Genomic DNA, 16,696 nt, shown 5'->3' with positions numbered 1-16,696 from the left:
CCCCAGGATGACCCCAGAATAGTTAGTCGTTTCTCTTTTAAAACATGACAGAAAAGATTAAAATGACTCCACATTTAGTTAATAAACCCCTTTATATATATTGAATGTAGAGAGGTTACAGTGAAAACAAACACATATACACACACATCCATACATATATACAGTCAGATGAGAATGCTCAACCCTCTGCATTACATACTCCCCCCACAAAAGCAAGTTATAATGACAGGGGAACTCGTCTATCTGTTCAAAATAAATTTTAAACCACCATTTCCCTCAGGCACAAACAGGTGCAGATGAATGGGATTATGACGAGTGTCTGTAGACATCTTCCAAATGGATTCTGGCCAGCATGCACAGCATACATAGACTGTTGGCTTTTTAGATGGTGAGTGAATACTTGATAAATAATTTATGGTTAGCAACCTTCGTCTTCAGAGAGAGAAAAAAAATCTTAACAGAACAAAAATGTCTTGTAACCAAGAAAAAAAAACTTTTGTAACCCAAAATAAGCTTTAATAAAGTTAATAATGATTCGTCTCTGTTGTTCCTTATAACATGACAAAATCATTTCGTCTTCATGATGCTGCAGATATACTGAAAAGCTGCAGTCACTCATGAACATGATTGTTTAGCACTTGGTGGAGATGATGGAGGAGGCAATGCAGGGAAGAACATCTCAACGGATGAGGTTACAAGTGTGTTTAAGCTCTAAATACCATCACACAATCATGTTTTTATAAAGCGTTAAGACTGCATGACCGCGGATACCCAAATTAAGCACAAAAGTCCACTTCTACAAATACCTGTACAAAAAAAAAAAAAAAAACAAGAGCAAAGAAAAAAAAAATGTACAAAAAGAATCTCATTCATCCACAAAGACAGCTCTAACTGCAGAATGCATGCATGCTTTTTTTTCCTTGTTCAAATGACAAGTTAGCTTCACGCCACAGCCATAGACAAAACTCAACAGTTTTACAAACATAACTAGAATGTTAAATAGTTGCTAGGCATTGGTCACTATGGGTTAAGGTGATCATATTTGACCACAAGATCTGTGGACAAGGATGTGGCCAAAGGAGAGTCAGTGTTTAGGGCAGAAAACCTGTTTTTATATTTTTGTTGCAATTCATCACATAAATCACAAGTGCACTTTAACAGCTTTCTTTCATCCAGTCTCTTTTATGTCACGTCTTGTCATTTTACATACATTGCTATGGAATCAGTTGATATAATTAATGCATTCTGCAGTCACTTTAACCTGCTCACACTTCAGGTGTGTACATGCGAGTCAGGAAAAAGATTCTGGCCTCTATGTTCATGAGAAGTATAGCCTCTGTTCTTCATGTTGCACAGTAAAGCTATCCTCGTTGATCTCATAATCAATACGAAAAATGAAGTGCTGAAAGGTATACCGATACCACAGGAAGTACTTACAGCAAAATGTCTATGACACTCTTGCTTGTGGTGTGCTTTATTAAATGGCAACCAAGTGCAGCGAGACTGGTAAAAATAAAACTTACGGCATAGGTCGCTGTGTAACTATGGTAACATGCTCTGAATGTCATCCTCCTCCAACATAAAAAACGTAGTAAACAGTGTTTGGACCACATCAGCAGAGTGACACTGTAAGCTATTTCAATTTTGAACCAAAAGTCCCTGACCTTTAGAAAAAAAGCCAAGCAGGTGTTTGTTCTTCCTTCATCTGTCCTTCCAGGCCTAAATTACCTAAATGTCTTAAATCTTCAGACAGTATGGGAGTTTTTACCTACCCTTGCCTTGTGGAGAAATTCATCCTCCATTAAAGAGCCTATTCATTCACAGCAATATGAAACATCACAGTGGGGTGGGAAGGCGGCTCCCGAGGCTGGCCGTGTGCTTACCCACAATGCATTGTGGGCTATGGGAGGGCATTAGGTGGAGTCGGTGAGGTGCTGTTTCTCCAACACACAACCACCAGTGACCCTCCTATGGCCCCGGCTAAAAGGGCGACATACAAACATGTGCATTGATAATTACATTCTATGCAAACACTCACACACTCAAGCCCTCACTGCCAGAGGCCACCATCAGTCTGTCCCAAACGCTTCAGTTTTGATTTGTACTTTGTTTTCTAGATGTTTGTTTCAAAGTCGTTTCTGTCGTCATTGTCATGGTGATTGTTGGCGATTAGTTTCTAGTTGGTGATGGTGGTAGGCATGGGGAAGCTGTTGCTACGACATCTCTCGATCTTTGTACCATTCCACAAACTCGTCCAACAGCACTGGCCCTGAGCAAAGAGAAAAACGCAAATGTAAGGATGTACTTCCAGCTGCATTGTGTCTTAATTGGTGTATAATTAGAAGAATACAGGCATGTTAAAGTGTGGGTGCTTGTACTTACAGGCCCCGTCCTCATCATAGTTACTGAGATCAAGGTTGATAGTCCTACTGAATTCTAGAACATTGCACCATTGATCTTTATTTATAACCTTATACTTAGATTGCTGTGGGGAGAGAAAAATTTAGAAACAAATTAGGTCAAAAATGTAATAGTGATGGAATATGTACTGATGAGCAAATATGGGTCAGATTTACTAACAGCTTGCGTCAGCGCAAGCCCCCTTACGGCGGTAAAAACCTAGGATTTACTAAAGACACGCAGTGAAAAAGGAGCCCTGAACAAGGTTATTTTTGCAGCTGACATAATTGCATGTGCATTTGTAGGAGTTTCCCTTTCAGGCGCTAAATTTATGGGAGGAGAGTATTTAAATGAATCATGCAAGGTGATTTACTAGAATTTGCTCAGGCTAATTTACTGGTGTTTGCTCCATTATTTAACGGCCCAAAAATGAAATCGCGTTGGTCATGGAAATGATCTGGCTGCGCCTGTGTTCTTTAATTTGTTCATCGTCTCGTGCAGAACATTCAGCTCTCTGCACTTTTTTGGAAGTGTGCTCCCATGCTAATTTGCCGTTTAGTAAATCTGGCCCAATATATATAAAATACCAGTCAAAAGTTTGCACTGAATTTATTTCCCTTTTATTTAAAGCTTTATTCTGAAACGGTTTTGCATTGTGGCTACACATGTATAATACATATGGAGTAATTTAAATTTAATCTTAACTAATTGTTTTGGAACATACAAGCAGCCAGCAAAATGGGCCGTTTGTGAACACCTTCAATGCCATTTAAAAAGTATGCCTAGAGGTTGGTTGAGAGTGTGTCAAATATAAGCTGTTTAAGATTAGTGTTTTATGAATAACATTTATATGACATCCCAGCAAGCAATAGCCATCATTTCATCATCTCGGTACTATCCGTCTATGAGTGACCCACTTCTAGCCAAAATAACCTTGAATTTGGTTACATGTCGTTTTTGTTCATGTTCTAGATGACTAATTTATTCTTGGGTTATGGTTAGACTTCTATTAAATTTTCACTGACAGCCCAAAATTTGTCTTTTTTCAGCCAAGCCGTCAGGGTTGGACAGCTAGTTTTTTCAGCCTAGTTTGGACAGCTATCGGACATCTTTTATAAGAAAAATTGCTTGCTGGGATATTATTCTAAAATGTGGTAAGCAATAATAATGCATGTGCAAGTGTGTCCAAACATTTGACTGGTAAAATGATTAAAGTGACACTGATCAACTGTAAAGATTAAAATATTTACTTCTAGAAACTGGTTAAACACTGGAAACAATGGCCAGGTCTTCCCAAGCAGAAGTCCCAGCATACACTTGGCAGTATTTAAGTCTAAACTCCTCTGATCCTTCTCCTGCAAAGGGGTGGAACCATATTATATTTGAAACATTTTTAATACAAGTTTACACATCAGAATAAAAATACTGAGTAGGTAATTATGGTAGCGAGGTAACAATCTGTAAAATGACGCATTATTGCCATGATACTTAAATCCAGGTTGCTCCTGGAGGACCGTTTCAGAAATTTGTGTACTCTAAAGCACCTGAGGGCAGACATGATTATTGTCACCTTCAACCATTACAATAGCCCTGTTTCTACCAAAATTACTTGAAACAATTTGTCTCTGCATCTCTTTCATGGTCTAAAGTACCGTTAAGATTAAGCAAATTAGCCCGGTGATGTAGGACTGCGAGCAACTTTCAAGTTCCTGCTGAAATTTCGTCGTCCTCATTTAAGCTTAATAAAGCCTTAACCTCCTCAGCGGTCCATCTGTCGGTTTTTTTTTACACTTAATCGTTGAATCGAATAGCAAACAACTCTTACTGCAAAAACTGCAACAGATATTTAAGAATGGTGGTTGAAATAAAATGCTGTGTGAACTCAACCAATCAGCTTGTTCAACGCCCAAGTCCCACCCCCGAAAGTTCCTGAACTTTAAAAAAGGTGCGACCTCGCGAGCAGGTACTTTATTTAGACACTGGTCTTTGCAGGTACTTGAAACACACCGAGTACCACCCCAAAGTCCCTAGTTCCTGCAGTAGAAACAAATAATGTAAACTAATGCAGCTCAGGTTCTTTGCCCAAAATACACTATATTGCCAAAAGTATTGGGACAACCCTCCAAATCTAAATCTATTAGGTTGCCACCTGTGCAATAAGCCCATTCGTGAAATTTCCTCACTATTAAATATTCCAATATTTTTGACAATTTCACGCAGGAACAGTTTTGGGATGGCCTCTTCTTGATCCACCATGACTGCACACCAGTGCACAAAGCAAGATCCATAAGGACATGGATGAGCGAATGTGGTGTGGAGGAACTTGATTGGCCTGCACAGAGTCCTGACCTAAACCCGATAGATCCCCTTTGGGTTGAATTAGAGCGGAGACTGCGAGCCAGGCCTTCTCGTCCAACATCAGTGCCTGACCCATAGACTCTAATAAAATATGGACGTAGTGTCCGTGACGTCACCCATAGGATTCCGATAAGCCGCTCTGAAGCGTAAAGTAGAGACAAGCTGGCCGTTGCCATCTTGCTAGCACATCACTCCGGGATTACAGAAAATGGGCAAAGAGGCGGGTCGTGGGTGGAGCTGAGGTGACGCGATGACTATAGACGGCGGATTAATGGCTATCCTCCTGTCACTCAAAGTAACCACGCCCTTAAATGATGCAGAACTTTAAGGCTTTATATAATGTAAACGAATGAGTTATAAAAGAAATGTTTATAAAAAATAAAAATAAATTAAATAAAATAAAATAAATTAAATTTTAAAAAAAATCACCCCCCTCACAGTTGCCATGAAGGCCAAAATTAACCATATAGACCAAACCCACAATTTGTTCCAGGCTGTAAAAAAATGTTCTGCTGTAAAATTGGGAATTTTAACATGAATCATAGCTCCGTGAATCATCCGTGAGATTCTGTCCCTAGTGGCCAGTTGAGGAATTGCAGTTTACATTACTTCCGTATTGGCTTCAAGAGAAATCACGGGAGGTTGCCGCTTGACCTGACCTCATAAATGAGTTTCTCAAAGAATGGTAAAACATTTCCATAAACACACTCTTAAACCTTGTGGAAAGTCTTCCCAGAATAGTTGAAGGTGTCCCAAAACTTTTGGCAACATAATGTATTAAAAAGCAAAAATACAAATAAATCACTTCTCTAACAGCTATTAAATATGGTTTCACTGCAGGAGAATGGACTAAGTGCTCTATAAAAAATGAGCCCAGAAATTAACATTTCTGTTTTATCTAGACAGGACGGATGTCATGTTATCATTTCAAGGTTGCCACAACCTATTTATTTGTACTCACTCACATTATTGGCCTCATCGAATGGCTCCTGTAAAAGCTTCACTCCATTCTCTTTATAATTCATACCAAGGGAATGAAAAAAATAATCAACTATCTGGACAAGAGATACTTCTGCTGAGCAGACAAAGAGGCGAAACAACCCAAAATAGCACCATCTCTCAGCAGTCTCAAGCCCTTGTCTGTTGTAACTGAAGGACTGTGATGAACCCAGAAAAAATATCAGTATGGTTCCAGGTGCACAGTCACGGGCAATCATTAAACCAAATATAGTGCTGAAGTATTAAAAGAATACAAGAGCTTTTAAAGTGGATGATGATTAGTGTTCATCAAATCACCCGTCCGACACTCACCCTGGCAAAGTCGAAGGCATATCGGTAAATGAGCTTGAAACTGGTGGCATCATTGAGGACAGACCTCAGGTAGTCTAGAGAGTTCCTGAGTTTTTCAGTAGAGTCACACCTGCAAATGACAGAAGAAGAGGAAAAGTGAAGTTTGGGACAGGAAAAAGTGTAGTAGGATGGCAGTAGATGTATACAAGGTCCTTGTTTAGCCAGACATACTGTAATGAGCCCATTCCCTTGAGCCACTCCTGTAAAGTGAAGTAACCCATACTCTGGGCATCAAGCTTCCAGGCCAATACCAGCATCACCACCTACGTACAAATATACATTAAAATGAGCACTGATGAGGAAAATGTAAAACCATTTCAGATCAATTGAGTTTCTTACATTCTCTGGCTCCACTCCAATGTCTTCACAGAATTTCTCCATCCCTTCTGGTCCAACCACATCGTCACACCCTATTGACATAACACATGCAGACACAATTTACTTCTCTATACATTGGCTTCAAAAAGTATTTGGACACTTAAGCTACAATAAAATAAAAAAAATAAACGTCTTTAAATTGCATAACAACAACTGGACTTCATCACATTTCAGTCAAAAAAAAACGGTTAACTTAGGTTTCAAAATATAAAGGAACAGATGTATTGTTCAAAACGAAGACAAAAAGTCAAAATTTCTTCTGCTAGGATACTTGTATGAACTAAAAAGTGAAGTTCTGAGAAAAGCATCATATGCGCAGATGCCACTTGATTTGCTATTTTATATGTATTTAAATTCAGAAACTTTTAAGTGTGACTAAAGTGTCCAAATACATTTTAGTATATACTTATAGTCACTCTATTTACATCTTAACTTCATTTGGAAAGTCTCTGAAGTCACAAGGGTGGAATTCTGAATAAAAAAAGAAAAAGGAAAAAAACTAGAGTAAATTTAGCTGACATTATTCACTGCCTTCTAGACATTTCAAGTCAAATTATTTGAGTTTATCAGATTTTGATGTGATTACGGTATACCATTTTTAGACCTTACCAATGACATAAAAAAGTTTATGATAGTTCATAACACGATAACATAAAACTCAACATGATTTTGCGCACATACCTGCATATTCATAAAACCACTCTAGACATCTTTTGCTAGAAAACGCTTCAGCTTCCTGGATTTGCAATGTCTCCTGTTTTCTGTAAACACTGAAATGAATAGACAGGACTATTTAAATACACATTAACACGTGTATAAACATTAAATCACAAATGTGCAGCGTCTGATACAAACAAGAGAAGACACATGAATCCACCCACACAAACACAAATCTGATGGTACAATTAACAAATATGATTCTTTCTACATTATTATAACATTCAGTTCCTTCTGTGAATAAATCCAGATTTCCTTAACCGATATGATCTGAAAGGAACCTAGTTTAGTTGTTGAAGGGTTAGTTCACCCAAAAAGGAAAATTCTCTCATTAATTACTTAACCTCATGTCATGGACACCCGTAAGACCTCCGTTCATCTTGTTGAAATCCGATGGCTCAGAAAGGCCTTCATTGACACCAATGTCATTTCCTCTCTCCAGACCCATAAAGGCACTAAAGATGTCGTTACAAAGCCCATCTCACTACAGCGGCTCTACAATCATTTTATCAAGCGAAGAGAATAGTTTTTTTGTGCACAAGAGAACTTGTACACCAGGGTCTGGAGAGAGGAAATGACATTGGTGTCAATGAAGGCCTTTCTGAGCCATCGGATTTCAACAAAAATATCTTCATTTGTGTTCTGAAGATGAACGGAGGTCTTACGGGTGTCCATAAGTAATTAATGACAGAATTTAAATTTTTGGGTGAACTAACCCTTTAATTAAAAAAGTTGTGTAGATGAATGTGTGTGTATGTATGAGTGAATTAGAGGAATGTCAACAGACAGATGGAATATGTTTTGAGCATACTTATCCTGCCGGCTCTTCTTAGCAGACAGGTCATCTCCAGCAGTGGGTCTCCTCTTTTTCCTGGGGGGCATGGCTCTGGAGCAGCAGGCTAGAAAAAAACAGAGACAGAACACAATAATGATTACTTTTTGTTTCTCTTTCTCAAACTAGGGATATGTCCTCATATAATTTGTATGAGACCTAGTTCCAGAATCAAATCAGGGTGCTTCTGATATTAGTCAGGGTGCTTTAGTAAAGTGAAGATGTAATATGTACAGTGAGACATTAAAAAAGGCACAATATGTAATTTTCACCACTAGAGTTTGCTTATTCAAAACAAAGGCGTAGCTTGATGACGCCTTGATTTTGCAGAGCTTTTATTCTGCCGCAGACGAGCGCTTCCGCTTCTTCCACTCATGCATATGTGGGGGAACGCAGCACTTTTTTTTTATCATATTAGATACATTTGAGTGTGTTGAGAGTTGTTATAATGCTACTCTGTGCATTCACTCGGCGGCTACTATGAGACACTAATCTAAATATATAGTGCCTTTAAGATTATTTGAAACCATTACCTTTAAAAATTCTTTGAATAGAATTTTTTTTTAAAAAATGTAATACAAATATTTGTCTATTAATCTGCATTTAAATTGCCTAATGCTAAATTGTCAAGTCATAATTTTTCCCATGCTATGGTTATTACTATATTGCTCATAGTAATTTCGAGAGTGAATTCTGCATTTATATGTAGATGTCACTTCTGAAACTTTGTAGCGTGTAATTGGCCATCAGTCCTCAGCAGCACGAAAGATTAAGTTTATTCAATGTTTTACCCTAGTGAAAAAGAAATAAACTGACTTATATTTGAAATACATTTTTGCGAAGTACACTACAAATACGTTTAGATATTATGCACTTAATATAAATACCCTGCAATTGTACTGTAGGTAAAACTCATTTTGTACTTAAAGTAGAACTATTGCAAGTATACTTTATGTAAACTTTAAATATATTGCATCTTAAGCACATTTTTGTTTTTTTCACTAGGGTATAATTAGACTTGAAAGCATGCAAAGATTAAAAAAAGCTGTCAATCATCTCAGCGCGAGTGTACAGAACTCAGCACTGAAACAATAATGACAACGCTTTAAGTGGTGAGTGGATTCTCCACTAACTTAAACACCTCTGATTGGCCACTGCTTTCAAGAGATCAACAAACATGTCTGTGATTGGCTACATTTCTCACTTCTGGAAAAAACATGCTATAAATAGAAACATTTGACGGTCTCCGGAGCAGAAATACGCACTGGAGTGTTTGCCAAAATTATATTATAGGTTTTGTCCATAGAACAAGGCCTGATGACGAGAAATCCTGCACTCTCAACAGAGCCCTAATAAAGACATTAAGATCTGGAGGAATGGGACTTCTTTACCGTTTAATGCATCCATATCAGGAATATGATGCATTAAATTGATCAAAAGTGACAGTAAAGAAGTCCATTATAATTGATATTAGTTGATCAGGTTATGGAGAGATGGGGCAAGTCACTACCTGTGCCGTGAGTCTCTGGGCCGGCGTCTTCTGTCAGGTTCTACGTTGAGAAAGAAACTGCATTCAACAACCACCATCACTCTCTCTCTCTCTCTCCCTCTCTACTCAAAAAACATTCTGCAGCAGTCTAGCAGTTATAAGCAGCGCACCAAAAAGAAGGCAGTAAGCATTGTGATGTAGGTGGCTGATCATCTTATTTTCCTGTAACCTTTACAGATGCTGCCAGTGCAGCTTTCTCAAAGACATCGGGGAGGAGAGTTCTGGAAATAAGATAATGTAGAGCACAATTCTGTGTCAATCAGGGTTATGAGGGTAGTTATTTAAGTAAATGGCTTGATCAAAGGTTCATTTTGTACTACGTAATGCCGTTGAGAGTCCTAAACTCTCATATAGCCAAACATGGCTAACTCACAATGCTAACCTACCCGTACACCGGTCAGTACAGCACCGTCAGCTCTTGCATTAATCTCAATATAAAAACGACTGTCCTTGAACCAGGCAATGGGGGATTTGTGTGTCTGTGTGCGTCTGTGTGTGTGTGTGTGTCTATCAATAAGACTTCACTACCCCATTTCTGTTCAATGTATTTTTACCATTTACCCAATCAATTCTGTAGATTTCATCTAGACCTGGTTATAGATCATGAACATATTTTCTCTTTTAAAAAAATCATGTTTGAAGCAAGTTTGTTGACTGTGACAAGCAGAGCGGGCGAGAGCCGTGAGAAAGCGGTGCGAGATGATTGCAGATGAACGCCACCGGCCTCGCGCCGATGTTCATCTCTGCAACCTTTCATGCCATAATCTAAATATAATCCCATAGATCTAAATGTAATGCAACAATTTTCACGATAAGTTAACCATGACAGCTGTAATAGTTAGCCAATCACAGCAGTGGGCATTTACATTGAACTCACAGCAGGCACGTCCCTTAAAACAGAGCGTTCAAACCAGAGGCTAAAATCAGGGTAGGAAAATACCTTTTATTTCTAAATTATGTATTATGTAAAAAGTATTCTAGCATTATAAGTGCACCCCAGGAAACATCATAAAACAACTCAGTTCATGACCCCTTTAAACTACACAGAAATCAATGATACATTGGTAAACTGTAGTAAGGACCTTGAAAACTGAAAACTTTGTTGATTTTGTGTGGATTTAGTGGCCTTCCGGCCAGAATCATATTGATACAAAAGAATCAATCATCTAGTGATAAACTAAACATGAAATGTGCACAGATCCCATCTGTATAAATGCTCTTGGTTTAAATCATTTAAAGGCATGAATTTATATGGCAATAAAGCCGATGGGTATTTAAGTGCAGGCAAATGGAGTCCATATTTACCAGCCTGTGCAGGGTGTGGTAGATCTTATGGATACTGGCCAGTGTGGACAAATGAGAGTTCAGCTGGAAATCTGTGAGGGAGATATAAAAATAAACATCTGTTACTCCTGGCAGTTATGTACAAGCATCTGGGCTGTGCATGGTTTTCTATGTGTCGCTTGTGTCTGTGTGTTTGTTCACACAGTGTCCTCGGTCTATATGTAGAAGTTATGGAGACTATGGGAAAGAAGCATCTGCTTCAGTAGAGTGACGGAAATATGAGAGGCCATGTGCGATACTTCAGTGTTTCTAATAAGCTAAAGCATACAGTATGCTTTTAACTGCTTTATGTGCCTTCATTACCAACTACCAACATTGTCATCCATAATCTTTATATCAGAAGTTCCTAAACTGGGGTATGAGATGTGACTGAAGGGGTACGCCCAAAAAATGCTGCATTTTGCCATTTATTTAATTCCACCCCACCTTAAAACATTAAAACCGAGGAAGTATTTCTAACAGGCAAAATGCATTAAAAGGTCAATACATGATGTCCAATCAAATTGATAGGTTATGCAGAGTATGCTTCCTTAAATTGCACTATATTACAATGACAATGTCCCTTTGTAAAAGGGGGGATTTAGACAAATATAGATAGACTGTTGTGTAAACAGATAAAATACGACTCAAACTCTCTGATAGAAAAACATACCCTGTGTGAATTCCTGTTTTTAATGTTGATAATATATATTACACAGGCAAGAATGCAATTTCCCCCAAATATCCACACAATTGTGATGTGCAATTTAAAAAGTACTGCTTGCTCTATTTTGTAATGAAATAATAGTTCCAACGAAATCCACAGTCAATGAGAACATAGTTGTTCGGTAACGAAGCAAGTGGCTATATTTATGACCCTGTCCCAAATGACACTCAGTCATCCTGAGTCCGCACCTTCGTGACATAACGCTGCTTCCATAGGGTGTCCTTTTAGATTTTAGAAGGGTACTCGCAAGTGTGTATAATATATATATATATATATTTCCGACAGTCAAAGCAGCATTACGTCACAGGAAGACTGTGAGTGTCATCTGGGACAGGGCCATAAATACAGCCACTTGGTTTGTTACCGAACAATTGAAATAATAAATGATTGAATGAATAACTCAATGACTCACTCATTAAGACAGTTAGAAAATGATGTAAAACATGCACTGGAAAATCTATTTAAGGGGGCAAATATTGTCCATTAATGGAAAAAGTGTGACTGCAGTCTAAGAGAAAAGAGGGGAGTACATAGAAGGATGTTAAATGCCTCTCTAAAAAGTTTGGGAACATTTATCAAGTATGGTTTCATCATTAATAAAGTAAATGTCAGTGTGGAGGTCGTATTTCCCTAGCATGTTAATATCCGGTCCTAGCGAATTTTAGATATGTAGAGTAAATTTGTGAAAGCAAACTCTACTCTAAATATAGATGAAGAATAAATATGCACAGACCCAAATAAAGATTTTTAATAGTCGATTGAAACTGGCTTACTAATACAAACATATCTCCAGTTAATCCAATTAAAGTCCACAGATATTCCAGGATGATACTTGCATTAATTAAAACGTAACCTAACACTTCAAAAGGTGCATTGATTGGTGCACAACGTCAATAATGAAAGTTAGTAATGTGATATCACTGTTGGTCTTTTTTTAATTTCCCCTTGAATCCAATTTTTCATTCAGGTTACTCTTCTAGATAATATCGCTTAAATAATCAAAAGAAAATTTAGATATGAATAGATATGCATTTTTAAAGGTCAATGGCATCGTTTGCAAGGCCCACTATAACTCAGTAACTAAGAATTCTCCTTATGCAGTGCATTGGTAAAGACGTTTAAAGTATAAAGGAGCTTGAAAGTTTATGGATATATAATTATTATTTGTCATAATGTATCTAGTAAAACACTGTATCAACACCAATGCTTATACTGTAAATGCTTGTTATATTTGCTGTAATTTTCTTTGGGTTTATGTTTTTTAGGTCAATTGTTTCTAGTCTTGAAAATATGTAGCTTACAAATGGAATGCCTAAAAAATATACAAAATTGCGGAGAATAAAACATGAACGTGTTTTGGGCGCATGAAAACAAAAGTTAGCATTATTAATTTGTAAAGGAACTAAAGACCGGCGTAGCAACAAGAACCAAGAATGACGTAAGCATATGATTCATTTTGTACATATTAAAAACTTCCACGTTCTCGTTATAAGTGTAAAAAAATGTATCCTGCAGGCCTTTGTAATTGAACGACGTGCGAGCAGACAACCCAGCGAGGCGACATTGAATTCAGATGTTATTTAAATAATGTCCGGTATTTGTTTCAGTGCATTATTAAAGCAAACCCGACATAAAAAGAGACTATTTGTGAACCTGTGACGCAGTTGTCACCAATCCCAGTAGATATAAAACACCCCAAACATGTAATAAACAGTTTTTGTCGAATTCACACCAAAAAAATTTTTTTTAAACATTCACATCTCTATATTGACTGCAGTTTAAAATAAGATTTTCCGCCCCATAATTAACACACGAGTGTATACACCATAGACATTAAATAAAATACAGTATACACACATAACTTAGAACGACTTTACAAAGTATCTGGAGAGTCTGTGGACTTCTGGGGAATGTAGTCTAGCGACAAACAACGCCTGCTGTGTGCCAATGAAATGGCTCGACTGAATAAACCACATTTCCCAGAATTCCACGAATCATAATTTCAATCGCTACTCTCCCCAACTGATGAATGCGACCCAAATGCTGCAAAAAAGATTTTCTATCTTAGATCAAAAACATTTTTTCCACAACGATATGCAGTTGATCTTTCAGGGGGACATACAGTAATGCGTCAGTTCACATTCGACGTGTTTGCAAGCACTACATTTTTACACAACTGCGTCACAATTTTCACCCCCTGTCATTTTTCCGCAGTTTTCTCGAAAAAATCTGACCCGTTTAGCTCTAAAACAACAACCTTTAACTTGCTCCTCGGTGGCTTTGCGTTACTCATTCGAGTTGTGAGGAGATGGATCCCTTAAGGTTATTTGGGTATTAAAGGTAATTAGTGTATTGTGTAAATAGGATAAGATACCTGGCTCGGATTGCTGCACATACTCTAGCAAAAAAGGCTAAAATGCAACGATAATTCCCTGCAAGGTCGTTGTCGCTTGCAAGCGCCCAAGACATCGGAGTAAAAACACAAAGAGAGCAGCTAGCAAGCTCAGAGTCAATCTGATGATTTGTATGCTCGGGTAACGGCTACTTTACTCACAAAATGCGTCAATACAGCGAATCATACATCTTAAAAGAAGTCACGGCGACTTGTCACGGTGCAGCAAGTTCGCAATTGCCATCACAGGTCGACAGAATACGAATAGCAGTGAAAACGCACTATTGTACTTACTTGACGCATCTGAGTGCATTTTTATGAAACACACAACTGTATTTGTGTGAGTCTGCAGACCGGCCAGTGGGCGGGACACGTCAATATTATATCTGCCCACAAATGATTTAGATGGACCGAATTTTTAGTGACCACGCCCACTTGTGTCATTGATTGGTCGAGAGGAGTGTCAAATACATTGCGCAAGAGGCACTGTGTACATCCCGCCTCTAGACCAACGTTATTGGCTAACGCACTTTCATAGCCCCTCCCATTGACGCATATTATTGGCTGAGAAGTGTGCCTACACCCATCAGTTACGATAGTTTCCTCGTGCATAGAAGAAAGCCAGCCCACGATGACACGCTATTGGCTCAGCTGTGCACCAACACAGAGCCCACTTGGGTTAACAAAACAATGGTGAGAGAAAGAGAATACAGAGGAAATACATTACTGAACGAGGCAGCTGCTTTCGCGTGCTTGTGCGCTGCTGTCATCCAAAACATTGAAAAGTTTCAAAAGTTAATGAAAAAAGCAGGAACCACATTTATGTTAGCCATTGTGAGCAGCTCACCCACCAACCTCATTATGACTTTTGTCTGTGGATTGTAAAATGATATGCTGGGCAAACTGTCAGTTTCAATCACTATTTCTTTCAATGTTGGTGAGTGGTGACTGAGCTGGAGACTCGTTTTACATAGCATCTACATCTGTGTGCTTTACTCAAGGTAATTCAGTGAAACAGGCTAACCGCTTGGCATTACATGGTTTTTAATCTACATAAAAACTCACTACTGAAATTGTTATAATGCTTCATGTTCTACTAAGTTTTGTGTGGGATCAGCTATCCTCCAAGTCAGTTCTGCAATCTTTTCCAATCATTCATTGTAATTACAAGCGTTCAACAGGCTTAATTTCTGTTGTTTGAAATGCACTGAAGATGCTAAATATCCCTTGCAGCTGCATTGACTGAATAATCAAAAACGTTATATAAATTTCCCCTTTCACATGGTTCAAATCAGTCGTGGGTGTAATTAGTTTGCATGAAATGTTATATGCTATAATAATATTTGAGAACAATTTAATATAATCAAGTTGTCCCCAGATATGAATACAGTCAGTCAGACAGTCTAGAATGATTCCTCTGAAATCCTAAATCTTCTGTGTACTGAAAAAGTGTTTTATATATATATATATATATATATATATATATATATATATATATATATATATATATATATATATATAGTAATATGCCTTGCTAAGAGTTGATTTGGACAACTTTAAAGGTGATTTTCTCAATATTTAGATTTTTTTTTGTACCCTCAAAGTCCAGATTTTAAATAGGCCTAGTTGTATCTCAGCTAAATATTGTCCTATCCTAACAAATCATACATCGATGGAAAGCTTATTTATTTTGCTTTTAGATTATGTATAAATCTCAATAATTAAATAAAAAAGACCCTTATGACTGGTTTTGTGGTCCAGGGTCACATATTTAAATCTGTAATAAAGTGATTAGTTAGTATGTTTTGTCAAAATCCTTTTCAGGAAAATGATTTCTGTTGATCAGCATTTTAAAACTGTTGAAGTATAAAAGAAAAGAAAAAAACTTTAGGGGAATAGAGTAACCTTCTTTGACTACACAATTCTTAAGCATTGAAACCCTGATTAAACTAATGAACTTTACCTCTCTCTCTCTCTCTCTCTCTCTCTCTCTCTCTCTCTCTCTCTCTCTCTCTCTCTCTCTCTCTCTCTCTCTCTCTATATATATATATATATATATATATATATAATATTATGGTTTGAAGATTTCTAACAACATTACTGTATTTGTTTTTCTCATACCTTCTCTTTCTTTTTGTGTTTTATATGGTTGGTAAAACACAGCGAATTAAAGGTTTTTAGAGCACATTGGTAAGCAGTTTGATAAGTTACTTGCTTAGAGCAAAAAAGACAAAAACAGAAAGCACTAAATTAGCAGGGTTGACCATCTTTATCATAGACCTTTTTGACTGCGCTAATATATCACCATGGCAATCATAATTATTGGCTATTCTAGTACTGCTGATGTGCAAAAGACAACTGTATCTTGCATGTTGATTATATTTAGCTAGTTGGCCATTTTTATTCCGTTGTGTTGTTGGTTAAATTCCGTTTAGTAAGACGTCCAATATGACCATTAGGTGTCGCCAGATAGGCTGTTTCACTGGGACACTGGACCTGCGTGCAGGAGCCCTGGTACTAGGAGCACATATTTGTGAAACAAATATCACGTGGATAAACAAGCAGGCAGCGCAGCGCAAGTTATTAATTGTATTAGTTTGTCGTCATTCCAGCTCTATGGATTTTTTAAGCACAGTTTCTCTGTTTATTTGCAGAAGCTGAGCGGAATAA

The 16,696-nt window shown here is 37.6% G+C and overlaps 1 protein-coding gene across 3 annotated transcripts; it reads right to left on the bottom strand.

Annotated features, from left to right (window-relative positions):
• Positions 1 to 73: 73 nt before the first annotated feature.
• Positions 74 to 14,440, bottom strand: dcun1d4 (DCN1, defective in cullin neddylation 1, domain containing 4 (S. cerevisiae)). Of its 3 annotated transcripts, none has more exons than XM_067416938.1 (11): positions 14,321 to 14,440; positions 10,890 to 10,960; positions 9,546 to 9,585; positions 8,015 to 8,102; positions 7,168 to 7,256; positions 6,448 to 6,518; positions 6,280 to 6,371; positions 6,070 to 6,178; positions 3,651 to 3,755; positions 2,383 to 2,485; positions 74 to 2,269 (listed from the first exon to the last, which is right to left on the bottom strand). In XM_067416938.1, the coding sequence occupies exons 1-11, from the start codon at positions 14,337 to 14,339 to the stop codon at positions 2,214 to 2,216; spliced, it is 843 nt and encodes a 280-aa protein (XP_067273039.1). In that variant the 5' UTR covers positions 14,340 to 14,440; the 3' UTR covers positions 74 to 2,213. The 3 variants fall into 3 exon arrangements, with proteins under 3 accessions (XP_067273039.1, XP_067273038.1, XP_067273040.1); XM_067416937.1 differs by lacking the exon at positions 14,321 to 14,440 and adding an exon at positions 14,189 to 14,318; XM_067416939.1 differs by lacking the exon at positions 14,321 to 14,440 and adding an exon at positions 14,009 to 14,161.
• Positions 14,441 to 16,696: the final 2,256 nt, after the last annotated feature.

The sequence above is a fragment of the Pseudorasbora parva genome, chromosome 15 (genome assembly GCF_024679245.1).
Source record: "Pseudorasbora parva isolate DD20220531a chromosome 15, ASM2467924v1, whole genome shotgun sequence".
NCBI lineage: Eukaryota > Metazoa > Chordata > Actinopteri > Cypriniformes > Gobionidae > Pseudorasbora > Pseudorasbora parva.
Note: the sequence above shows the minus strand (reverse complement) of the source record. Positions and strands in the feature narration are given on the sequence as shown.

Excerpts from the sequence above, each read along its gene's own strand:
- dcun1d4 (XM_067416937.1), bottom strand. The coding sequence starts at position 14,213 with ATGATTCGCTGTATTGACGCATTTT. Across the intron at positions 7,257-8,014 it reads AAGAAGAGCCGGCAGGATAA|TGTTTACAGAAAACAGGAGA; the intron begins GTATGCTCAAAA and ends TATTCATTTCAG. Across the intron at positions 2,486-3,650 it reads TGTTTAACCAGTTTCTAGAA|CAATCTAAGTATAAGGTTAT; the intron begins GTAAATATTTTA and ends CTCTCCCCACAG.